General features: G+C 37.3%; 1 protein-coding gene and 1 long non-coding RNA gene across 2 annotated transcripts in view; one reads left to right on the top strand and one right to left on the bottom strand.

Moving 5' to 3' along the window:
* Positions 1-6031, top strand: part of LOC126374821 (uncharacterized) — a 67193-nt gene extending 61162 nt beyond the window's left edge. Inside the window, exon 3 of the long non-coding RNA XR_007567496.1 lies at positions 3617-6031. This is a non-coding gene — a long non-coding RNA (uncharacterized LOC126374821). The remainder of the gene's footprint in view (positions 1-3616) is intronic.
* Positions 6032-6101: 70 nt separating this feature from the next.
* LOC126374787 (uncharacterized) lies at positions 6102-25981 on the bottom strand. The gene is made up of 12 exons (XM_050021506.1): positions 25677-25981; positions 25255-25368; positions 24070-24956; positions 23527-23766; positions 22757-22923; positions 22232-22347; positions 20002-20251; positions 19256-19415; positions 18468-18578; positions 18017-18112; positions 16714-16856; positions 6102-16108 (listed from the first exon to the last, which is right to left on the bottom strand). Exons 2-12 carry the CDS (start codon positions 25284-25286, stop codon positions 16061-16063), a joined length of 2250 nt encoding a protein of 749 aa, XP_049877463.1. The 5' UTR covers positions 25287-25368; positions 25677-25981; the 3' UTR covers positions 6102-16060.
* Between the last annotated feature and the right edge of the window lie 307 nt (positions 25982-26288).

Genomic DNA, 26288 nt, shown 5'->3' with positions numbered 1-26288 from the left:
GGAGCACATACATACATAAACTCACGCCCGTAATCCCAAATGGGGTGGGCAGAGCCACAAGTAATCAAAGACAACTTGCAGCCACTGTTGATACGCACATTCTGGGCGGATATCTTCAAGGATTGCGTTCTATGGGAGAAGGAACGGAAGCAAAACTAGTTGAAGAATTAAGGTTGGCTGATTGCTATTTAGCAATAAGGCCGCCTATTGTACTTATGTTTTTATTCGTATGTTTATGTCCTTTGTATATGTCGTTGTGCAATAAAGTATTATTGATTGATTGATTGATTGATTGATGCTGAAAAAAAGCATTTCGTTTTGAATCACTTTGATAACGCAAAAATAATCAAAACGCTTACAGATGAAGAAGCAATGAACCTAACAAGAAACCCTATTACATAGCTAGTTAAATTAATAATATTAAGAAAATTTTGATTCATTTCTATGTTTAGCATAATGTATAGCTATAGGTACTGTACCATTTTTTATTTTATTTTATCATTAATATGATAAGTTATGTTAATTGAGTAATTAGTGTTAAGAAATACAGGTAAGATAATATAACTAAAAATATAAATTTCAATAAATATATAGCATTTTAAACGATTGTGAGTTTTCTTTATTTAATAAAAAAAATTACGCGTAATTTCAATTCACCAAACATTACTTATATGAATTTTTATATATTCCTTTATATTAGTGCAAAATTACATCGCTCTATCTTTAAAATTGACGGAGTTACAGATTTTTGATCCGAAACACACCCAAATATTCCACAGTGCGTCAGTGCGTTACATTTAGAATGCTTTGTTTTATTATTATTATTTTTTATGAATTTGGCTTGTTTTTCTTTTTGTTTTGGTATTTTTTTTTTAAGGTTTTTTTTTTGTCTGTGTACTTTGATTTCCGTGTGGTTTCTTTCCTGTGTTAAATGTAATGTACCTGTCTGTCTGTGTCTGTGATGTCCGAAAATAATAAATGTTTCTTTCTTTCTTTCTTTCTTTCTTTCTTTCTACTTGACTAGATAAAATTAATGTTACATTAGGTAGTTTCCTAGGCGAAAGATTAATTATGAAATTCTGATTACTAAATAAAGACAAACGTTTTCTTTTTTCTATTTAACTTATTTATGAATTTTAATAAAGAAAAATTTGATAATAAGTGCAACATTTTGTAACGCTTTTCTATGACGTCAAAGGTTGCTTTTTCATACAAATTCATAGTTATATCGTGTTTTGACGTTTAGTAAAAAGTAACTGATTTGACTAATTGGAATCTATCCTGTTACTTTTATACAATGATGTATGATGTTTCATAATAAAGATAATGAGAATAAACATAATAAATAGGTACCTGTAAGTACGGTTTTTCTTTCATTAGTAGACAGCTTTTTTCCGACCTGACTTATTGTAGAGTTGTCGCATATGGCATTAACTACTTGGCCGGAATTAGCACTCAGAACTTACCATTTCCCTTGACTAAGCCATTTTAAAGGCTGTAAACCAAGTGGAAAACCATATAGGTACCTTTTTAACTTACCATTTCAAAAGCAATCCCCTGTTACAAACACCTGCATCACCAGGAGAGAGAAAGTGGAAGAGCGGCTTACTGCATTGCCAGCCTGTTCGCCTGATGAGCTTTATTGGTCACTTTATAATTAAGAAACGGGTAGGACAAGTGTGCGATGCACATCTGTGCCCTCTTTACATCGCGTGCACTTTACACGCGTAACGCACCCTAACACCTGCAGTGGGAGGAACTGATGAACACCCCTGATTATATTTCTTTGTCACGCAGTTTTTTTTGACGTGACTTATTGTAGATTTGGCGCAGATGGCATTAACTACTTGGCCGGACAAATGCGGAGCGCTGAAGGCTCTCACCCGATACAACATTTAAGACAACAGGCCTAAGGGTGCCCAGTTGGGCGCGAACCTCGGCTCAGGGCGTCTCGTCTGAGAGAAAAATATTTGAAGGAATTAATTGTCCCTAGTGGGTCGATAGCGATAAGCGCTGATTGAGGGAAAATTGACACGCTGAAGGTGTAATAGGTATTGAGGGTTGTTTTCAAACGGACATACCTAAAGTGACTCGGAAACCTTTGTTCTTTTAGGAACCCTACAGTCGATAATGATGCCATAGATATCTACTACCTAACCTGTATGCTAGTGATTACCATGGCACGGATGAAAGAATATTATACCAATGAAACATATCGTCACTGACGTCGCTAACTGACGTATTTGACATTTGCGCATATTTTAAAAGTAAGTGCGCAATGCAAACAAATGTCAAATAGCAATATTGCTTTCTTAACTGCCATTTTAACTCCCGTGATTTGCACCCTTTGCTGTTGTCAATAAGACACAAATTATTTTGGAAAAAAATGCAGATACGTCAGTTTGCAAAGTCAGTTGATGTGACATGCCACGTGCAGTTAGTGCCTTAACACAACGCGAACGATTCCTAAAGTGGGTTTCGCGGAACCACTTTCTGTTTTCCGTAGAAAAGTCACCAGGGTTCCGAGTAGGTAATTATATATTTTTGGCTTAACATAATTCAACAAACAATTCAATTAACCATCGAAATCAAACAAGAAAACCCATAGACAAACCCATACAGCATACAACCAAAGATCAAGGCAATATTCTGATAAATAGATGGATGATAATAACATCTCGTGTAACGATAGACATGTGCCTCGCGTTTTGTCTTATCTAAATTGCCTAAGCCGCCTCTCCCGGACACGGTCAGGACTTATGACCGCTAATTTGCCGATCATAGAAGGATATTTATTATACATTAGAGATACTTGTGCTTATAATGAGGTGTCACATAAAGCAAGATGTTGAGTAAGTTTAAAGGGCTTAAGAGCGGGGAAGACCTTCTAGTGCCAATAACTTCTGATTTTGAACAACTAGCGCCTTTCGTCTCTGTCGATAAAACAGTCCCTAAATAGCTACTCCGAGCTAAAAACCGTAGATGGCGCTAATATGATTAATTTGGACAATATCGGTCTTGCAATTTATTTTATCATTTCGCGCTTCAGAATGCAGTTTAAAAAAAACCTATATGAAAAGATTACGGCGCTTTCACTTATATTTGAACTTATAAACATAGTCAAGTAAATTATCTATCATACACGATCATATGACTTGGTCTACAAATAATATCTTCTTCAATAAATACATTGTCCGTATAAGGTTAGTGATTATTTCGAAGATGAATGCATGGTATTAACTGTCTGAGAACTGATATTAGGCAGCCAAATCACTAAATTGTATAACAGTATTTCATGTTTTTTTTAAAGAACGTCTAGGGCCCTGAGCCGAGGTTATTTTTGCAGCTACTTGTCGTTTGTTGAACAGGTTGTGTTTGACAAAAATGTAAAAATTGATTGTGCAACTATGTTATGAACTAAATAAATAGGAATAAAATATAAAAAAATCTTTATGCGAATTGATTTCTGAACTACTTAGAACTACTACCTAGGTATCAATATGTCCTGGTTCCGTAGATGAGGTAGTGTGGTATATCTAAGTACTTACCTACCAACTAAAGCTATTAAATAGAAAGGAATAAGTTGATATGTACACTTTTTTCTCTTTGATTTCAGATGAATTGAACGTGACTCTACAAGGAGCCTCGAGCTGCACTCTGACAAAAAAAAATATTTCAAAAAATCATAGAACAAATTCAACTCCTTATATTCGTAAAAACCGACTGAGAGATTGCATCCTGTCTAAAGTGCCATACATATTGAATTATAAAAAGGGAACTATTATAATGGCCTCTCTGGTCTAGTGGTTGAGCGTTAAGCTCACGTTCTGAGGTCCCGGGTTCGAATCCCGGTGGCGACATATCCGGCGTCCGGTGCCAATGTGCGATCCCTAGTTTGCTTAGGACATTGCTTGCTCGATTATCCGAGAGCAAGATCTGTTTGTGGATATTATCTGGGTTCGATTCCCATTGTGTGTTCACATTTTTGCAACTTTGCTTGTTTAAATGCTACATAGAAATCCGTCGTTTTTATACAAACTCCTGGCGGGTTAAAAAGACTACATGGAAGCAATTCATCTAAGAAAGCAATACGCACTTACCTTTGCGCAAAAGTTAAATAGCAATATTACTTTTTAGATGAATTATTTTGATGAAACTTTTTTAACGCCTTTGCTCACTGTCTTGCGACACCGCTTCTACGTATGTGGTACTTTCTAGCTTTAGAAATCAAAGATATGGCAGAACTGACTGACAGAGAGAGACACTGCAGTGGAGAACAGAAGAGTTAGAATTACTTCTAGAATCCAAGCACATTATTTTGAGGACTATGAATAAGTCCTTGTTCTCAAAACGATGTTTTTGGAGCAAACGTGTATCGTCGAGTACTCCCATAATTGATGTATCAAGAAGTTTTGCGTTAAGATGATTCAAAATGAAATTGGATCTGAAGAGAAGATATATAATGGGGTAAGACCGCGTTGGCAGTGTGGTTAGCTGGTTGTTAGTTGGTTACAACAGCCACTAACGACACTGTCCCTGCGTTCACCCCAACACATCGGGTTCGTCGCAACGCAGCGATGAAGAGTTACAGCTTCAAAAATATCAGCTTTAATATACTTTCAATAAGGCCGCCCAAATTGTAGTGTATTCATGTGTTATGTCTGATTGTTGGAATTTTTTTCTATGCATTAAGGTATATTTGTTTTGCTTTGATTTGACTTTCTGTGCCTACTAACTCTGTCCTTATGAGAAAAAAGACTCCGTCCGTAGCTTGATTAATTTGACAGCTGTCAAAACAATATTATATTTTATATTTTTCCTGGGAAATGGTTTGAACCAGTGTAACTGGGTCGGAAGGGTCTCTTGTTTTAGGCTATTTGCTGTCTTTATTATACAAGCTAGATTTAACGGAGTCTATGATCAAAATTGTGTTTTTGTAAAAAAGTTGAATTATTTATTGATGAAAAGCGACTATCTTAGATTAAGTGAACTTGAAGCTACCAACTATACAAGTTTTGTAATCTTATGTCTATACATAAGTCATTGTCGCTTGAAGACGTTTCTTTAAGTACCTATATTTTTGCAACGCCTGTTATTGTGTAATTAGCGATGATTCTTAAAACCATCGATCATTTATGTACTTACTTATAATGTGAACCTATCCTCGTATTGTATTAAAGTATAAAAAAAAATATTTTTAAGTTCCGTTAATCTTGTAATGTTACTTATTTAACGAATTGTTGTAACATTTGTAACTAAAATAAAGAAAAATGTATGACATGTTTTAAACGCTATGCGAATGATTGCCGATCTGTATTAAATGTGCGTTATTTATAATAAGCTTATTATAATAAATATATAATGTTACGAATGCATTCTATGCCGGCCGCGATGGCGACGGAAATAGGTATTGCCTTCAGGTGCATTTATGGGCCCGCGGCCAACTCGTGCGGCAGACAACGTATTGGTACATGTTTACTGTCCCATGTATTTGTGACATCAGTTGACCAACTAACCCTTTCTTTGTAAACATCTTCAACCTGTATCTTTGTAATATACATCATAAACAACTTCTTTGGTTTGTCCCACCCAGTATTTCATAATGCGCGTCAAGGTGCATCAGCCTCCGTGGTCAAGCAAACACTGGGCTTACGATCTTGAAGTCTGCGTTCGATTCCCGATAGGGACATTGACGAAAATCGCCTTTGAGACTGTCCTTTGTTTGGCTGCAGGCTCTCGCCAGGTTGTTCGAAAAAGTAAGATTCCGCGCTTCGGACGGCACGTTAAACCGTCAGTCCTACTAGCCCAAATGCCTCCAACAACCCGCACTGGAGCAACGTAGTGGAGTATGCTCCGTACCCCTTCTGATTAATCACGGGGAGGCCTGCGACGTATACAGGCTATGTATGTTACGTAAATGGACAACGTAAAATCGGAGGAGGTATGTTAATATGTGCTCAATGAGTAAAGTATGTATCATCACAAAGTGCATGAAATTATTCCAAAACGAAAACTGTTATATATATAAGCAGTGTATATGAGATATTTTGTAAAATGTATTTATTTGTGTAAAATTGTAGTGTGTAAATTAAACAACTTAATACAAAAAATGTTATTTATTCTTTACTACATAAATTACAGGTTTAAACAGAATGATGTCCTATCTTCCTAATTACAATGCTGTACATATCTAGTCAACTAAAAATGCGTTCTTAATTATAAAAATATACCTGAGTTCTAGCTTATCTTTATTTTATGGATTGTTGAACGTACATAAACATACACGCTGTGGCATCAGCAATGCGGGGCAGACAAAGACCGTACGGTCACGAGCATTAATATGTATACACTTTGGTACCATGTCACATCAACTTTTTTGACAAATTGAACTGTAAGTCTCAGTAAACGTCAAGTATATTAGTGCGACAGAGTCCTAAAGTGGGTACATTATATTGCTCATGACTGTACAAGACCAAATTATTCATTAAACATAGAAAGGACAATTGAATATTACCCGCGGGAATGACACCTTCACTTTAGTTTCAATTAACAACAGACTTGAATATTGGGACCAGTGACGTAAAATAAGGTAAGTAGATAGGATGAACCACTTCACGAATCAAGGACGTACCTAAATGAATTATACAATCGATACTAACATCAAAATGTGAAGTCGTCAAGTAAATTGGAAATGAGTAGACTCAAAAGCTTTCTATACAAACGTTTTGTATAGGTAAAGTTGATTAATACAGTGACTGAACAAATATCAAAGCTTCGTTTGTACTTAAGACGATATTCCTAAGAACCTATATTTCTTGATAGCGTATTTCTTGGGCTGGATTACCAGGATGAAAGAAAGTAGTTGGCACATGAGAAGAAATTGCGTAACAGTTGAATAAGATTTGATTAGAAAAATAATGCCCTTTTTAAAATAAGTAATTCTGTTTTTGGGACCGCGAGGCGTGTAACGTTTTGCGTGCATTCGAATAATGCAAAGCTCAGGCTAGGCTAGTCTTTACACACATCTGGGTGGTTCGCATACCAGAAGCGTGGTTCGCATATCATTACCGTAAACGCAAAAATATCCTACGTTTATTTTTTTGCAAATGGGTCGTTCCATTTTATCAACAATGATCTGTCCTTTCTGATAAGTCAAGTGTTTTAAAATTATATTTAATCTTTCTTTTGTACAAAAATATAGTCCTCTTATAGGTTCGAGGATTTTGGTCACAAAATCCTGTGACAGAGTGGTAAATCGAAATGCTGTCTCCGACAAAAAGTATGTCCCTGCAAAGAAAAGTATATTACCAAGATAAAGAGAAACACTCAATAGTCCTCTACAGACACATCTTTATATGATGTTTTAAAATATTTATTGCCGTTATAACGTTAAAGATATTATATATTATGTATTTTTATTGTCGATCATCTTCTATCGTGTGGGTTGTGAGGTGGATTACCAACCCCATCAACCCTGTCAGAGTTACTATTGAGCCGCCAAACGCTTGACATACTAACTTACAACTGTAACGACTACTAACTTACATCAGTAAGTAGTAACCGGGACCAACGGCTTAACGTGCCTACAGTGCCGTGCGTACGTGCCGTTTATTGTCGATAAAAAAGAAGAACGACCTATCAGTTAGAATTTACGTAAGTTGTCGACATACACTGTTCTATCTGGGTATTTGCTAAAAGACAAACAATTTTAGGATATTGCGTTAACGGTAATGATATAGCCTATCGGTGTTCGAATATCCATCCATCTACGCATGTCAACACGTTAAATGAATATGCACAATTGATACGACCCATGCTGCAGTATCTTGTGTGATAAAACGCGGCATACGGGCTTATTACACTATCCAAAACATCGGGCCTCAGATACAGGCATACGGCGAAATCGTGGCCCCGCCCACCGATGAGCTATTACACAGCCCGATCCTGACGCATTGGACCCGACAGCTTGGGTATTGTAATGGGCCCTGGAGTTTTTAAAACTAAGATACGTGCAGTTAACGAATAAATATGCAAGTTCGGCTAACGACCAATCTTACCAACATTCCTATTAGTAAGTGACACTCTCCGTGGTCCAAAAACAGCAGAAAATACAATTAAACTTGATACTTATCTGTACGGATAAAATTATTCCTAAACCGGATTTAATTATAAATACATTTGAAACGCGCTGTCCGGATAAAGGACATGTTTTCTATTTATATTTCATTCAAATTTGTGTTCAGAATAAAAGACCTATAGAGCCATGAAAACTTTTTCCATTCTCGAGTTTTAAAACTAGGAACCAGACAGAACGAGACTACCAGGTAAGGTACAGCAAAATAATATAACAAAGGTAAGGAAATGGTCACACAGGTGTGTAACAACAGGTTTAAAACTCAAAATAAATGGAATTAAAGCTTGAGATAAGAGTCAAAGTTTTTTTATGTTTATTTTATTTTTTTAACATCATCTTGAGACACCCATTAGACAACAACAACAGGGTCCAGGCATTCAAAGAGGTAGCAGTTTCCTTACTTTTAAATTGACGTTACAAGTTTAAGCAGATTCTATTATTACTTGTAAAAAGTAAAACCATTAGATAGGTACTCTTTTGTTTTAGAAGATCATAGACAACCAAAGAGTTTGCCACACAACAAATATTTACCCAAATGTGTTGCCAGATAATTAAATATAATACATTTTCAGTATCAGAATATTTGCTGTAAAAAGACTCGTGTGCAAATGTGTAGGTACTTTGATGTTGCTTTATATAATTAAACCAAGCAAGTACTCTGTTGAAGTTGGACAATTAACATAAGAAAACCAGCCTAAACTTGTAACACACATTTGTTTACATTTACCACAATCTCGCGAACTGCTAAACACCGATACTTACATTAAACCATTTCCTAAATGCCTACAACACACGGTCCAATCACAAACTACTCCCCGAGACAGTCGAAGCATACATTATATACGGTCAAAGGAACCTCTACTCCATTCGTGTGACAGAGTACATTATACTAAGAGTGAGATGTTTAATCGTTAGAAAATCTTTCACGTTTTTTAGTCCTCCAAGGTAATTCAAAAACTCGTATATAACCATTAAGTAAGTATACTTTTATCAACCTCAAACTACTTTGATACACTAATAGATAATATTCGAGTAATTATTACCTCCCGTATTGTCTTAATCTAAATCGAAAATAAAAACCGTTTTCAAGTAATAAAAGTGAAAGTCTAAAGATTAAAAAGTCGCCCTTTATTTTTATTTTTTATAAAGACACTGCAACACAGTTTTAACAAGACATCAAACAGAAATGGTTACATTTTAGGATATGAAACTGGCAACACTCGATAGATTCCGACTTGCGATTGGACGCCTACTATCTATGTTGCCAAATTTAAGTTTATAATGGTGCTAATTCCTGAAGCAACCATCTAATTTTATTTTAAGTTTTACCTATCATTTTCTTATCCGCCGAAAAGGAAAGGGACGGATGATTGGTGGCTGCTTATTTTGAAATGAATAATCGAATGAATAACCGGGTGAATCAAATGGGTATCTCGCTGGTATGCAACCCGTTTGACGTGTGCTCTCGACTTAATCTTTCGAACGCCGGAACGCGGATCTCGACCAGACACAATGTAAAATCTATTGTGTCTGGTATCTCGGCATATGAGAGGTTAAATTGCAGTTGTTTTAGATTGCTGCCTAAAATTTACGTTTTCTGCATAAATTGTATGCCTGTCGATTACCCGTCCCTTTCTTTTTCAGCGGATAAGAAAATAACCGGCAAAACTTAAAATAAAATTACATGCTGTGTACTGGAATTAGCACTAATATCGAAAAAAAAGTAAACGCTACTAACTCGAACAAAGACCATAGCCGACGGCGGGTGTAATGTTTAAGCACTCAACACTACAACAGTCTATTACACCCGGTCAAAAATAACTTGATTAGAATGACGTCAAGACTGAGATATAGTATACAGTCTAGTGCGAATAGGGCATATCGGGAAAAGTGTTATAGTTGAAAACAGCTGACAGCTGTCAATCTACTCAAGCTATTTTTATCCGATCCGATTCCGTCTAATGACGAATTCGAAGTGGTCGTAGAGATATTCGTAAGGTAGCTTACGCACTACATCCGATATTCGTCATCAGAAATAGAATAGAATTAAAATTGTTTACTATAAAAGGACGCCACACAAAAACAAGACAGTAACAACATTTTAAACATTGTTTTAAACATGTGTTAGTCATCCCGTGATCATGGCACTTGCAACAGTGTCGAAATATCACGAGTCTCATATCCCTGATTTAAACGCGGTTAGAACCCGTTATCATGTGTTTTAATCATTTTAAATTCTCAACTCTCTAAGTATTTTTTTACGACGACTTGGAGCTGATGAGAATCGGATGTAGTGTGAAAACGCCCAAGGCTTTTTTGCCGTACCTACCCGTAGAACATGAAACATGCTTGTCAAAACTGCAGTGCAGCATCGTACGACACAAGCTATCCAATTTCCCTTAAGTTCACAACTCAGGCGCGATACAAACTAACCTTAACTAAAGGTGCAAAATATTACTTACATTACGTTAATCTCCCTAAGCGCAGTCAATTCGATATTTTGATCTACAAAAGTACAAACAATAAATAACTAGCACGTAAAATACATACATACAATTATTACACGTTCCTATATCTATTGTATTTTGTATATTGTTATAAAACGAAAGTGCAGGTACTGCATATGGAGAATTAAGCGTATCTGTTATCTTATATAGGGCGAATAGTGACTGCTTACGATGACGTCATTGTTACATAACAACATAAGCTCACGTCTATATTGTCGTGAGTCCAATTGGGGTAGTCAGAGGTACATTTATCGCAAGATGAACGTACCCACGCCTCACCGAGCTTCTCGCGTCTTTTTTGAGGACTCAAAATGTTTGCAACGAAAACTGTGTCGGTGTTAGGTACAATCATTTTTTTTCAACCTCTTCAGAATCTCGGATGTTTTTTTTACCACCACCTTAGATAGAAAACAAATCAATAGTATTTTTATCTAGATTTATTCGCTTTACTGTCTTGAGTTCTCACTTATTATTTACTCCAAAAACACCCTCCTCCTATGTAGGCATGTTTGTGCCATCAGTCATACATAAGCATTCACTTTCCGTCCCTATATACTACATAAGTCTAGATATGAGAGAGATGCCTTGACATACTACGACCCTGAAACCAATAAATCTTATTATTATTAAATAGTTTCATATTTTGTCTAGTTAGTTTAACATATTTCTCGTCAGCTATGTTTAAGTCCATATAATAGACGGCGAGCTTATTGCCACCACGTGATTTCAATTATCTACTTATCCAAACATGAATTCTAACTCAAAGTCGAATTCCGTGGTTTAGACCCTGAACTGGGGCACGCGATCTCCGAACAGAACTATCACGGATTTAATGTTTGGTTTAAATAAAGAATATAGTAAAGATATCTATGCAGTTGGTATAGCAGTTTTACTTTACACAGTAATCGTGAATGCCAAGGCTTCGCTCAATACATATTCGAATTAAAAGAACACGTCGAAATTCTATACTAGCGAATAGTTGACTTAACCCAGGACATACCACACAATTATACAGTCAGTACTATACATTTCCTAAATTATTGCATGATGTCTATATACCACTATAATTATAGTATACCAAGTTTATAAATAAAAATGTTATGATCAAATGCAAAAATATATAAACGAAACACTCATCTGCTTTTTTAAGATAAGCAAAATAAATATGTACTTCCCATTGAATTTTTGTTAAACCAATTAATATAAATAAAATTACATTTTAGATATTACTACTAAAATACCAATTGAATACTAGACAAATTAAACTCAATTCAGCCATAAAATAATCACATAAGATTTACTTAGGAACATAAACTTTTACAAAAATATTTTTATTTGGTTCTGTTTATAACGCTATGACGACAAAGTCATTTACCGGCGAGTTGTTTATTCAAAAACAAATTGAAATATTATATGAATGAGGGAATTTCCAGACTATGTTCCTCCAAAACAATATAGATGGCGCTGTACAGATTTTTCTTCATTTAACCTTCTAATTTCATGGGTAACAGACAATATGCATCTTTTATCTTTGTTGTTGGGTATAAATAATGACCCTTTTTATTACACCCAGGCACAATTACATTTTCCACCCATTGTTCTTCTGATCAAAATCAATATAGGTAGCAACAATTGGGTTGTGTACTAGGTTTAAGATAAATTATGAAATTCTGTTTACTAAATAAATACAGATTTACTACTAACGAAAAACATTTTCATTTTTCTATTTAACTTATTAATGAATTTTAATCAAGAAAAACGTAATAATAAGTCCGACATTTTGTCACGTTTCTCTATGACGTCACAGTGTGCTTTTTCATACGAATTCCATAGTAATTTCGTGTTTTGACGTTTAGTAAAAAGTAACTGATTTGACTAGTTGGAAACTAGCCTATTATTTAAATGTATGTTTCTGTCATTACATTGTATTTTGGAATAATTATGTACCAGAGTAATGAGAAAATAGGTAAGTATCACGTAGAAACTGTACAACGCCCTCTATATTGTTTTTGGTGAACGTAGCCACAAAGTCTCTCATTAGAGTAGGAAGTGCAAAAATATCTATGCAGAAATGAACGGCACGGGTCGCCAGATACCTTTTGTACTGCTTTACTATTTTACAAAATGCTAATAATGTCCCAATTACTACATTTCTAAAACATTGTTTTTTTTTAAAGTAGTCTTAATAAATATACGATGGTGTGATAGTTCAATGTTGAATTAACAAGTGGTACTTTTTAACACTTTAAATTTAGTACAGACTGACATACGGCTAAATATTATTCATACATAACAAAACTATCACATGTATTTTTGAATAGGACAATTATTTTTTTATTATTATTTGTATAGGCACCATTGTGGATACACTCCCTACAACAAACCGTAAAATCCATAGATAATAAAACCTACTATATGTAGGACCAATTTATAGATTTTCTCGTAGTTATAAGGTTTAATTTTCTTTAAGTCTCTCGTTTATTATGAGTCCGACGCTGTCAAATGTGATTTATGAATTCGGCCCTAGTAGTAAAGCTTCAGTTGCACAAATTACGCCAAGTAAATGTCAAAGATTACAGCTCAATGCACATATACGGTACCGAGTTTCCGGACATAAACAACTATGGTGCCACAGGCGCTAGTGAGCGCTAGTGCTTTATTATCTACAGATTTTATGTTTAAGGCTTCGCCACAACAAAAGCAGAAGTAGGTCAGAAGCAGCGTGGGTCAGTTTCAATGAGTCTCCGTGTTACAACCGCGTTCAGTTGTTATATTTAATTCCCGTGCAATACTCTCCCACAGCGTTGTGTTTCTGTAACATTTATCTACGGAATCATATAATCATTGGGATTTTTTTTTCAATAAATCACTAACCTACTGTGAACTGCGATGCGACCGCGTTCAAACTGCCTAGCCGCGCCTACGCTACTGCCTTTGGTGTAGCCAAGTCTTTAAAGTGGCTAACTCACGGCCCTTTGTGAAACACTGATACGGCAATGATATCTTACATATAAGTTTGAAGACCCATCTCCGACATCAGACCGTAAATTGACCACTTCATTATCGTAGGGTCAAAACGAACATTGGTATTTGTCACTTAACATTCGGAAGTCTTTGCCTTGCCCATTGCATTCCATACCCTATACTTGTCGCCTTACGATGCAATTTTACTATGAAGATAGCCCCGAGAAGGATGCCCTAGCATGATACAGAACTGGGGTTGCGCGAATTTACCCGATGATTGATTGATGCCAGAAAGGGAGAGAGAAAACGCTTTATCGCTCTCGTGGTAATTCGACCTCTGTACATACTCCCTCGTCTACTCTCCTCTCCAATTTGGTGGAAAGTTGAAAACCCAGCAAAAACGCCGGCACGGATCTTCAGTGCTGGATGAAAGTGAGTTTGCGCGTGTAGTTTGACATGTGAGAACAAAATGGCAGACTAGTCAAACCATTATAGAAATGGTAACTGCTTGTCACATCAAGAGGAAACGTAATTTATTTTTAATAATAAAATGTATTCTTCCAAAAGCAGGGTCCGTAATGCATGCTAGGGTTCACTACATGTCATAAACCTATTAAGTAAAACTGCAAGATCTATTTTTAGGATTAGATGATTGAAAATCACGCCGCGCATACTTACGCAACACAGTTTAGTGCACCAGAGAAGCGGTTTGATAGTACGCTTACCGTTAATTGACATAACAATTACCAACAGCTTTACGAAACAAGTTTGGGCACTATGCTACTCGCAGAAAGTACAAATTCATTTTTCTAACCGCACCTATCTATAACTTACCTAACACACTCCATACCGACATGCAACACATTTTCTACGCGTCAACAATTTCCTAAACTAGTCTATGAAGACAATCGAAGGCGGCCTCGAAATGCCACTGGACTTTAATAGTTTGTTGGAAACAGCTTGATACCTTTGAATACATTTTAGTTTGAAGGCTGATAAATATTGACAGATTTTAATGTTGTGTTTTTTACTGTGGTAGATAGAATAAAACAGAGTAGTTCTTATAGTCGACATCCCAAGTTCATATATTTTTTTAAATAAGCTTAAGACTAAATCCCAATTACGATAGTCAGAGCTACGGTCACGTGCATTAATATGTATACACTTTGGTACCATGTCACATTAACTTTTCTCACAAATTGAACTGTAAGTCTCACTAAATGTCAAATATGTTAGTGCGACAGAGTCCTAAAGTGGGTACATTATATTGCTCATGACCGTACATCTATCGCAAGATGAACTAAGTACCCACACCTCAACGAGCTTTCTGTTAGACCAAAAAAGCCTTTGGGATCTGTGTTTGAAAAAAATAAGTCGAGTAGAATTCTAGTTTTTTTCTTTCTCTGGAAATAGTAAAGCTATAACTGTGATGAACGGACTCGACTATGTGAGTGGTACGTTCTGGCATATTGAGGCCCTCAGACGTTATATAAAAGATGTTATATTATTCGTTACTTGCGGATTGAAGCAACAACATAATCTGGTTTATTCTACTACGGTTATATTTAAAGGTGTTTCCCGTTCGACCGATCGATCGATCCAGTGAGACTTTTTCTTCTCATTTGTCATACTAAGCTAACACCTCGGTTAAAAGGGAAAAATAAATCCCATTGGACCGATTGCCCGGTCCACCGATCGACCGATCGGACGAACGGGAAACATGAGGTGTGACATCAAGTTATCTTGATTTTTCTTATCATTTACATCCACACATTTATTTAATTCCCTAACATGTTAGCTTTGTGTACTTTCAACCACTATCTAATATTATAACAGTAACATTTATTTCAGTCACACGCACACAGAAATACATTAGACACAGTCTATTTTATCAGAACAATATTATTATTAACGTGAAAACTTTCGTTGGACGATCGGTAGTAGATTCTTAACACTACATTCATGACCACGTTATAGAGATATTGGTGATTATTCTGACCAACAAAACTCATTTTAATTTTGTTTGACCGTTTTAAAAAATAGTGCTGTCCTTTACTTACGATACGTACAAGAAAGAGATAAGAGCTAGTTTTGAATCTGGCGAGCTAAATTAAAACTGCCAAAATCGGTACCAATGTTCCTTGTTGAATCAAGTAGAAAGCAAATCACTGTACAATTATAAGAAATATTTCATGCCCACAATACACTGCATCCTTCAAGCTATATTGTCATCATGATATGATCGATGCCTGATCATCGAAAGCACAAACTACACCAAATCCTGTTAAAGTTACCCAGAATCAAATATCACACATACATACCGTTCCCCTTACATATAAACTTAAAGCATGAAGAAAAATATTCCAACTTTTGAGACTACGAATATCGAATTTGTTCCTAAGGTTTATATGTAGTAGGTACATAGTTTAGCTTAACATAACTCTAAATTACTGTGTTATGACGGCGCGCTCGATTGCATGCTCACTGCCGGCAGTTGCTGGATCTAGAAGAAAAAGGTAATTAGATATTTTAAAGATTCTGTTACATGCATGAGTACATGAGAGTATTTGAATTCATGTTTGGATCATAAATAATTGTTATCAATTGTTGTTGTTAATTGGTTTCATGATATATGCCCGGTTAGCGGCAATAGATACGGCCCGTATTTTAAAACACTTAACATTGGCCTACCTGATTCTGGCATACCCTTATCCTCGACCATCGTAAACATCTTGGCATTCCGATGCTTGTAACTCTTTGACGTATGTTGGTTTGTGAATGTGACTGGTGAGTGATTAATGAATGAGGTTGTGAATGAATAGAAATGAGTGAATGTAGGAGAGGGAATGGAAAATAGTTTTAGATTGTAACGGGCATGTGCTACGGACCGCGTAAGGTTTTTCTTAAAATAATAACAAGGCCACATCGAAGCAATTCATCTAAAAAACCATATTGCATTTTGAGAATTGCGCATATAAAAATAAATGCGCAATATTAACAAATGTCAAATATGAATATTGCTATCCTAGATGGTTCTTTTCAAAGTGTCCTTTTTAACCCCCAGTTGTATTACAGAAAATGTTTTACTTGGTTATTGATCCCACATACCTTGTTCTTATGGTGGTGGTGCTGTGGTGAGAGGCAGTCGGCGATGGAGTCGAGCGCGCGTTCGTCAAGCCCGCGCTCGTCTAGCACCGCCTCCAGCGCCGCCGCCAGCTCCGAGCTCTCCGCGAACGTTGCTCCGCCTTCCGCTAACCAAACAAACATATACCCGCTATCAGTGATACGCCGTGCTCGGTAATGTTCCCAAAGTGGAAATGTTCCTGCAGAAGTAGCCTTAATGAGAAGTAGCCCTAGTGAGAGGAAGCCTAAGTGAGAAGTAGCCCTAATCAGAAGTAGCCAAAATGAGAAGTTGCCATAATGAGAAGTAGGCCATTTGCGAGTCGCTTGCCATAATGAGAATTAGCCTCATCATCACCAGCCCATAAACGTCCCCACTGCTGGGGGGCACGGGCCTTCCCTATGGATGGATAGGGAGATCGGTCCTTAAACCATCACGTGGGCCTTGTGTTGGTTTAAGGAGTGCGGATTGATGGTTATTAGCGACTGCTAATGCAGCCGGGACCAACGGCTTAACGTGCCTTCCGAAGCACGGAGGAGCTCGAGATGAAAACTTTTTTTTCGTGGTCACCCATCCTAATGCCGGCCTTTGCGAAAGTTACTTAACTTCAACAATCGCAGACCGAGCGCGTTTACCGCTGCGCCACCGAGCTCCTCAATCCTCACCTCAATCCTAATGCGCCTAATTCGTAACAAAAACTCTGTAATAGTAAGGACACTGGCTGCTGTTTTTCAATTGTTCTTTCTTGTACTCTGATCATATGTGGCTATGTAATAAAGTTCTTTTTACACAACTTTTACTCCTTTTTACTGCTGGGAATGTTCCCAAAGCTTAACCTAACCAAACCGGACTTGCACCAATGAGTTTTTCTTTTTATAGACGGCCATACGGCTAACCTCCTATCACGTTGGTCTAACGGAAATCTAGCTGAGGGGTGGGTACTTAGATAAACTTACTATGGATGTATTTCTGACTACCCTATTGGAATATAGTTATGAGCTTATGTTATAAGACTCATCATGATCAGCGGTGATGGAAAACGTCGTCTCGTTCCCGAGAAACGCGTTTCGGAGGTATGTCACCTAACCTGTATTGAGCTGGTTTTCCCTTCGAGGGTCGGAAGTTTAGACAAGCAGTCGCTTCTATAAAAAACCGGAACTGTCAAATCTTCAGGTTAGGTAAGCCGACCCTGTGAAAACGGGATAACTCCAGGGAAATAGTAATCAATAAAATATAAATAAATAAAACCGTTTAATAACCTGCTGCGCATACACTTTGGTTAGTGCTTACCTTGATTAAAGAATTCGGTGAAAGCTTCGTCGGGGATCTGACTGAGAACAGCTGGATCCAGTATATCATCCGGCGGCACCTGACCCACTTCCACTTCTGGAGAAAAAAATAAAAAATAAAGTAAATACTCTTTGGTAGACCATTAATGGCAGTGGGGAAAAAACACAAGTTTTAAAAAACTGTTCCCGTAGCCTAATATCATGTACCCACTTTAGAACCCTGTCGCAGTATCATATTTGACATATAATGAGACTTACGGTTTAATTTGTCAAAAAGTTAATGTGACATGGAATAAAAGTGTCGTCACCGTACATACATACATACATAAACTTACGCCTATTTCCCACCATGACTTATTGTAGATTTACCACAAACGGTATTAATTACTTGGCCGGATTGGGGACCGCTGAGGGCTCTCACACGCTGTATTAAGCAGATATACAATGCATACCTAATTCATGCGAATTCCCCGCTGAAGTGATGTACTCAGTTTCACTGAGCCCGCCCATCGTGGTGTCCTCGGAGCTGTCGTAAGTCGACGAATTCGAGCACACGTTGATTTCTAGAAACAAACGTAAACAAAATATTGTAAGAAATCGTGTCCTAACACCGAATGTTACTTAGTCAAATAAGATACTTTTTACGAAACGTCAAAACGAAAGTTTTCTTTGGAGTTTGTATGGAAATACTGTCCTCTGTCATCAATAAAAATGCTCAAACGTCGTACTCGTTGTTACTTAATTCATAAATAAAATTCCAAAATAAGTCGGACCGTAAAATGAGATTGTTTTTTTATAATCTTAGCAGTTACATTCACAGTATAATATACAGTTCGGTCAGTTAATGAACTCAGTGATCGACCTTACACCCCACAAGAGTCATGGATATTCCCATCATGTTATATAGGGTTGTTGATAACAATCAAAAAGTATATATTTTTCATTACATACCCATTTTAACATAGCTTGATTGGAATGACGTCAAGACAGAAATATCTACTACACCACCTACCGCGAAAGAGACGACAGATACGTCTATTTCGTGCTAAAAGTATACAGCTTATTCCAATATGCACATGCGAATTTAGTTTGTATGCAGTGTCCGAGGACTGCTAACTTATTCAGCTTATGCTGCTGCTGTGTCTGCCAACTTATTCAGCCTACCTTAGTAGAAGAAGTACGAACTCGACTTCTATCTAGCCCGTGTGTTGCGTACACTAGATTTAACATGTTGTCATACCTGAGAGCGAGTGCAGGGAAGCGGGCTTGGGCCGCGCGGGCGGGGGGCGGCGGCGGCGCTTGGCGCGGCGCGGGGGGCGCGGCGGCGGCGGCCACACGCGCTTGCGCACCGGCGCCGGCTTCTTCGGACGACTGTCGCGGGATATCTTGTCGTAGTTGTCCTGATAGTAGACAATACAGTAGTTAAAAAGTGGCTTAGTACTTTCATTGGCCACCGGTCATTGAGCTTTCATTCATAATAGTATGACACCTAGGATCCTGTAGATCTTGCGTCCGTGAAAGTGTTAACAAAAAAACACGAGAATTGTCATCACACCTGCGTGACAACCGATAAGGTGTGGTTTCCCAGACTACACGATCAAGGGAATGTCTTGGTAATGTGTTTCGGGGCTATGAATTCGTGACAGTACAGGCCACATACTATAGAAACAACAGATATGCCCTCTATATGCCCAGTAATAACTTATATGAGTCCGCAAGTCGTCTGTTAAATAACGTCGGCATGTGAAGCTGCCAACACCAGACATTGCTGGCTGAAGCGCTACATCAATTTATCTGCCGTTCATTGCGTAGTAACACAAGCGCTAGTTGTTGTTGCGCGATACCAAAGAATTAATGAATGTTTAGGAAAGTTTCATAACACTATCGTGGCCTATTATATAATATGCTCGTTTTGTGCATATTTCGGTCCCACCGTCTATGCTCGCGCGGCATCTCTCTATAATAAGAATTCTATGGTACACTCACTCGTTTCCAAGCATGCTCAGCACACAGTGGTGTCTGATCCTGCAGCGGTAATAAGGGCTGCATGCAGCGCGCTCCCCCCGCGAACACCGCCGCACACGCTGCATAAAGCCGCTGTTCTGGCTCCAGCGTCACGTGCGATAGGCAGTATCGCGCGCACGGCAGTGGCGGCTGCGTACATCTCTCCTCGGCACATGACGAGCCCGTTGTTGACTGAGTCGACCCGCTCTCACCGCCTGACCACCCGCTTTCCCTGTAATTTATGAGATTTAGTTGAAAGTTCGCTTCGGGATATGTAAAACTCGGTTAGCTTGAATGTAGGTACCTAAGTCTTGATAAAATTTGATAATATGACGATTCCTTAGGTGTAGTGTACGTACAAACCTTTCTGGTTTCTGGTTTTTGTTACACTTTTTTTGTTTATGTGTTTTTGTATATGTTTGCATAAATAATAGATTAATAAAAAGAGAGAAGTAATCGAATTTAGGATGTCAACGTGAGCACTTTTGAACAGAGGTATTGAAACTGATTTTATCTATGTTGATGGTATTAGTGATAACCTGTACACTCTGTTGTTATTTTTAAGTCTATTTTGCTTTGAAAGCTGTAAATTTTTTAGGTAATAAATAAAACAAAATTTTAGTATTTTTTTTTATATTATTGCAAGTGCATTGTATATCAGAAAACTAATTAACACTCACACCATTTTTCAGCCCAACTATGAAATAAGTACATTAAAAAAGAAAAATAAAATTGAAAAAGATTACAATTGCCCATAAAAATACAAACTAGTTATAGGAAAAAAAATGTATTAAAAATCTTCCTCAAAGTCAGGTGTGACTCATTGAAAACATCACATCACCGCAAAATTCACAAACGACGGAAGTTAATTAGTTACTCACTAATGGTTACGCATGCCTGGTTCCTAGATATTCACGATACGAACCAACCGCTTGAAACAACACCAATGAAAGCGTTAATACTTACATTTTTTTAATCATCTATTCTATCACTCAAACGAGATGCAAGCTTACAGGATTACAGCGACTTACACAAAACCACAGTGACTTATTCAAACTATTAGTTAGATTTAATAAATACGATAAGTTTAACTAAACTTTAAGGGAAAATTTAAAACAAAATGTATTTAACCAAGAGGAAACTGGATACTTAACAAATATTTCGACGGGGATTTGGAGATCTAAGGAACGCCATTGGTGCTCATACTATCTGACACCAACTTTAATTTACTTTGACTTCGAATTCTAAAATTAGCTCTGTCTCTTTCTAACACTTATCGTTAGAGAAGGACGGCACTATGATTAGAACTGTCAAATTAAGATTAAATATGTGTCTGCCAGAATCGGCACCATTCCCCGATTCCGCTCCAACAGACGCACCACTTAAGGGACAAACTACATCTGTCAGTCACTTTCCTATACTTCTATCCTTTTCCCTTACTCCGAACCGTCATTTGCTAGAGCAAGAGAGAGCGACCGCACGCGGCAGAATCCACAAGGGGACAGCGTGCGTAAGTGTGCGGTTCAACTCTAACACGTCTGGTTCTCGGCGCTTTGATATGAAGGTGCGGGCTACAAAAACGCCGAAATCGTGATGACATCGCTAACATTCCAGTTCTGGGTTATATTTAACCCAGCCACATCGAAGCAATTCATCTAAAAAAGCAGTATTGTTTTTTCACATTTGTTGGTATTGCGCACTTATTTTTATATAGCGCTGTTTGGATAAAGTTCGGTGACCTTTTGCGGAACAGAACACTATACTAACATGTAATCTTTAAAACTACTATTTTCACTAATTACTAACAATATTCTCCTACAGTGTGGGTTGTGAGGTGGATTAACAACCTCATCAACCCTGGTGTCAGGGTTACTATTGAGCCGCCAAAGGCCCCTGACATGACTCATGCAACGACTATGTACTACGTATTACTAACAATGACATCGAGTCGTTTAAAAAACATGGATAACTTAAAACTTTATAAGCGGCGAAATCTACTGAAAGCATTGAATTAATTCTCCTTCTTTTAGTCTTGTCACATGCATACATAAACTCACGCCCGTAATTCCTAATGGGGTGGGCAGAGCCACAAGTAATCAAAGTCAACTTGTAGCCACTGGTTAGTTTCTTCTTCCTTGCAAATTCCTTTCAAAAGCAACATGGACGTAAGCACCCACCTTGGAGCTGGAGTATACGTTGGTAGCGCACCCACCTGAGTCGGCGGCGCTCCTGTGATGTCAGCACGGCGGGCATGCCCCGCATGGCTAGCAGTTGGTTCACCGTCTCAGTGGGCACGCGGCAAGATGACCCTTGACCGCGCAGCTGTTTCTGGAGGGAGTATTTGAGTCATATAAAAAAGGACCTTTTCGTAATACTGCAAATGTTATCCGATCCGAGTTGATCCGAAGTGGTCATAGAACTATATTTGTATGGTAGCTTACGTACTACGTCTGATATCTCTAAGTAATTTTCTACAATCCGCCGGCGAACTTACACAGACCTTGCCAGAAAACATCACTTGTGGTTCACACACAACCACAAAGAACGACGTTAAAGAGAGGAGGCCTATACATAGTAGTGGGTGCTCAGATTGGGCGGATGAGTTGAGTAGTAGAATAAAAAGGCAATATAAGTACGCAAATGTCAAATATCAATAATAACAATATTGCAATATTTTAATAGCAATATTGTTTTTATAAATTATTTGCTCGGTGTGACCGTTTTAACCCCGTGATACCTTGATGAGCGACGCCAGAGCCCGGTGTTGGCGATAGTCCCTGGCCAGCCGCAGCGTGGTGTGCGCACGCGCCACGTGCCGCCGCAGCGCCGCCCGCCGCAGGGCCAGCCGCGCGCCTCGAGACTCCGCCGCACTCTCCTCCACGCATACTGCTCCAGCACCCGCTTCTGTGTATTACAACCTCACATTACTTATGTGTATTCTTAAAAAAGAAAAACAGGGAAAATGCTGCGAAAAACAGTGCTTTTTTTCCCCCCAACAATTTTCCCGCGCTTTTTGTTCGAGTTTGAGAACGCAAGATATAGTGTCCTCAACACGATGTTGTCCCTCTTTCCTGACGTAGTATACGTAATTGTAAGTATGAAACTAAAAATGTAATAAGATTTATTTCTCAAGTAACTTACAGCAGCGAAATTATCGTGTTGAAATTACAGCGTGTAAATTAGCCCATTCCAAATTTAATACTATTATACACACTTAGAATGAATAATAATTATATTTATTGAACTTTATGATGAAAATTCCAAAATTGAAAACTATTAGATTAATAGTAAAATCCTGTGATCTATCACGACGATATTATTTTAGCACTGCTTTAAACAACAAATAAAATTTAATTTAAATTATGCTACTCTTGGATGTCGTCAGTTAGTACTGACTGACTGAGTGTAGCATAGTTTGAATTAACATTTTGGAATGATAGTCCATAATATAAGTACACGGTAATGCGCAGGGTTAAGTTTATTAAAAGTCCGCATAAAAGTATTTACCAAAATCAGGCATGTTATCATCATCGCTGCTACTACTCTCCAGCGTAAATGGCAGAGGTCTTTTATCATCCAAGGGTCCACATTGGAACAGTTCTTCACCGGGTGCATGCCACGATCTGTTCGGCTCGGCCACCGCTCGCCGCGCCGCGGGTATCCGTTGTAACGCTTCGTGGAGCGCCGGCCCCCGCCCACGACGCGGCTTCGGCTGTGTGGCTGTCTTCACTGCCAGACTTTTGCCGGCTAGGAAAATTATAGAAAGATTGAAGACTATAAAGCATTCAATAAACATGGTTTAGTGCTATACCGTCTCGAAATCTCGTAGATACAACTTCTACTTATACAGACTTTCACAAATGAATTAATTATTATGAATTAGTATACTTATTGCTTGTAATGATGAAAAAATCCAGTACTATGTATATTCAATTAAGTATTTACAAATTAAAATAAGGCTAGCTATATATATGTTTTGATGGTACATATTTCATGTTTCTTTTTTAATTTTTTCAATATAATAATGAAACAACTCATGCTCATATTCACCTGTTGGTGTTTTCTTAACAGCTGCAGGTATTTTTGCCACAGTTGGAGGTACTTTGACTGCAGCTGGCATGGGAGTTTTGCCAGAAACAGGAGCAGATGTTTTAACAGGAGGTGGCAGGCATGGCTCAGTTTTTATAACTAGTGGAGGACTCTCCACCAACCCTTGCTCTCTCTTAAAAACATCCAGAAATGTTTCTGACCCTGTCAACTTGGGTGTAGATGCAGACTTAACATTACTTGTTGAAGAGTTTGGATTATCACTAATAATACTGGCATTATTACTAAAAGAAGGTGCGGTGGCATTGTTGATTTGTCCCTTAGGGCTATGAACACTTGGCCGCCGGATCTCAAAAACAGAATTTGAGTGTGTCGGCTCCTTACTCTGACTTTGAGTCTTTGCTTTCGGAACTTTGGTATTTGAAGTCTTACTATCCTTAATGTTAGTTGCTTTAGTCTTAACATCTTGATATTTTGTAACTGAATTAAAGTGTTGATAGTGCCCATTGGAGACAACTTCCTTCTTAATTTCCTCCTTAACCTCTCCATTTGTCAGTGAACCTATGAGATCGATTTCTTTGCTCGGACTATCTAAGAGTTTTGGCTTGACATCATTATCAGTGAAAATGAAGTTATCTTCAGTGTGGCTGACTGTTATCTCTCCTGCAATAACATCAGAGTCGTGGAACGTGTATAACTCGTTGGGATCTATTTTAAATTTAGAATGGAAATAGTTATCATTGAGGTGTGTTATGTAAGTCTGCTCGTCTCCTGAGCTGTCATGAATGAACATGTTCACTTCACTGCAACTACCCGGAACACCCTCCACTGCCATCTTGTACTGCGTGGCACAGCTTGCATCTGATATATTTTGTGGAATACCACTGAAACTAAAGGAGTAACATTTTAAACATTCTTTTCAGTTCATTACATTCTCTATTTAATCATTGAATAGAAAAAACTACAATGGTAATAATAATTATAACCAACTAAATATTGCGACACTACACCAACAAACAACTTCAACTTATATTAAAACTATTCAGTAATTAGTATTCAGTAGTATCCCCATACTGCAATGTTTACTGCTTAATTAATAATTACTACCTATTGTATAGCAGTCAGTAAGGTCATAAATAATAACAACAATAACAGAATTGTTGTAGAACAAGACTTTAAAGCGCTTACCCCACATTTTCCGATGTACTCAAATAAGACATACTGTATGCATTTTATAACTCGGTGCTACAAACAATGGTTTTACAATGAAATGTAAATTTCATTTGGTCCCATAGCTTCATACTGAAATGAACGAACAAAATTAGTTGGCATACATTCCTAATACTATTTCTAGCTTGGATATGTATCATAAAACAGAAATATTTTGCTTTTTTGAGAAAATATAAGTTTCCTCAGGCTGACAATACATTGACATCTGTCAAAGTTGCGAATTATTCATAATTGTTTTCCGCATATTTCAGGGATTCAAGACTTTCTACAGTGCCAGTAACGTTGTAGAAAATTTTCCCGAGCTTCTTGTAACAAATACAAGTCAAAAATAAACACTGATAACCAATAACAAACGTAGATGTACAAAAGGCAATTCTCACATGAAAATCCAACTAGTTTGCAGTACATATTGAAAATTAAAAGGATAATAGCTAGTAAAGTATCACATCAATAAAACTGTTCTTGTAATTTGTTCAAAAACGAGACTTTTTAACAAAAACCTCCTATTCAATAACATCAAAAGAATGACAGAACACAGCAAATGGCAGCCATGAGTGATCAAAAAGCGGCTGCGTTCACCTATAAAAAAATAATAAAATGTAATTCTTTCCTTTCTTGTTTTGGTGATATTGCGCGAGATTTAGCCATCACTAAAATTTAGCCACATTTAGCCACATTTTTGTTTATTTGGAGTTATAACAAACATGTTTATTAAAATATTTTAAATAATATTAATTTGTATTAACACAAGATTTGAACGCTACTTTATTTTATTTTTTTATACAAGGGATATATATTTGTACAGCCTACTCTGAAATAACGTTGCACTCAAAAACATCCGCTGAACTAAAGTACTGACGATTGTTATTTTTAAAGGAAATATTTCGGTACTTGGAAAAAAATAATAAATGGGTATAATTACAAATACTCTCGAAAACCTCTCTGTTAGAATCAAATCAATTTTCCATTCAGTAATTTCAATCAATACATTT

The sequence above is a fragment of the Pectinophora gossypiella genome, chromosome 18 (genome assembly GCF_024362695.1).
Source record: "Pectinophora gossypiella chromosome 18, ilPecGoss1.1, whole genome shotgun sequence".
Lineage (NCBI taxonomy): Eukaryota > Metazoa > Arthropoda > Insecta > Lepidoptera > Gelechiidae > Pectinophora > Pectinophora gossypiella.
Note: the sequence above shows the minus strand (reverse complement) of the source record. Positions and strands in the feature narration are given on the sequence as shown.

Bases quoted from the DNA above. Each gene is read 5' to 3' on its own strand.
- LOC126374787 (XM_050021506.1), bottom strand. From the start codon at position 25,286: ATGTCTTATTTGAGTACATCGGAAAATGTGGG. The intron at 22,924-23,526 runs GTAAATACTTTT...TGTAATACACAG, and splicing joins TGATAACATGCCTGATTTTG to AAGCGGGTGCTGGAGCAGTA. The intron at 18,113-18,467 runs GTATGCATTGTA...TTTTTTCTCCAG, and splicing joins GGGGAATTCGCATGAATTAG to AAGTGGAAGTGGGTCAGGTG.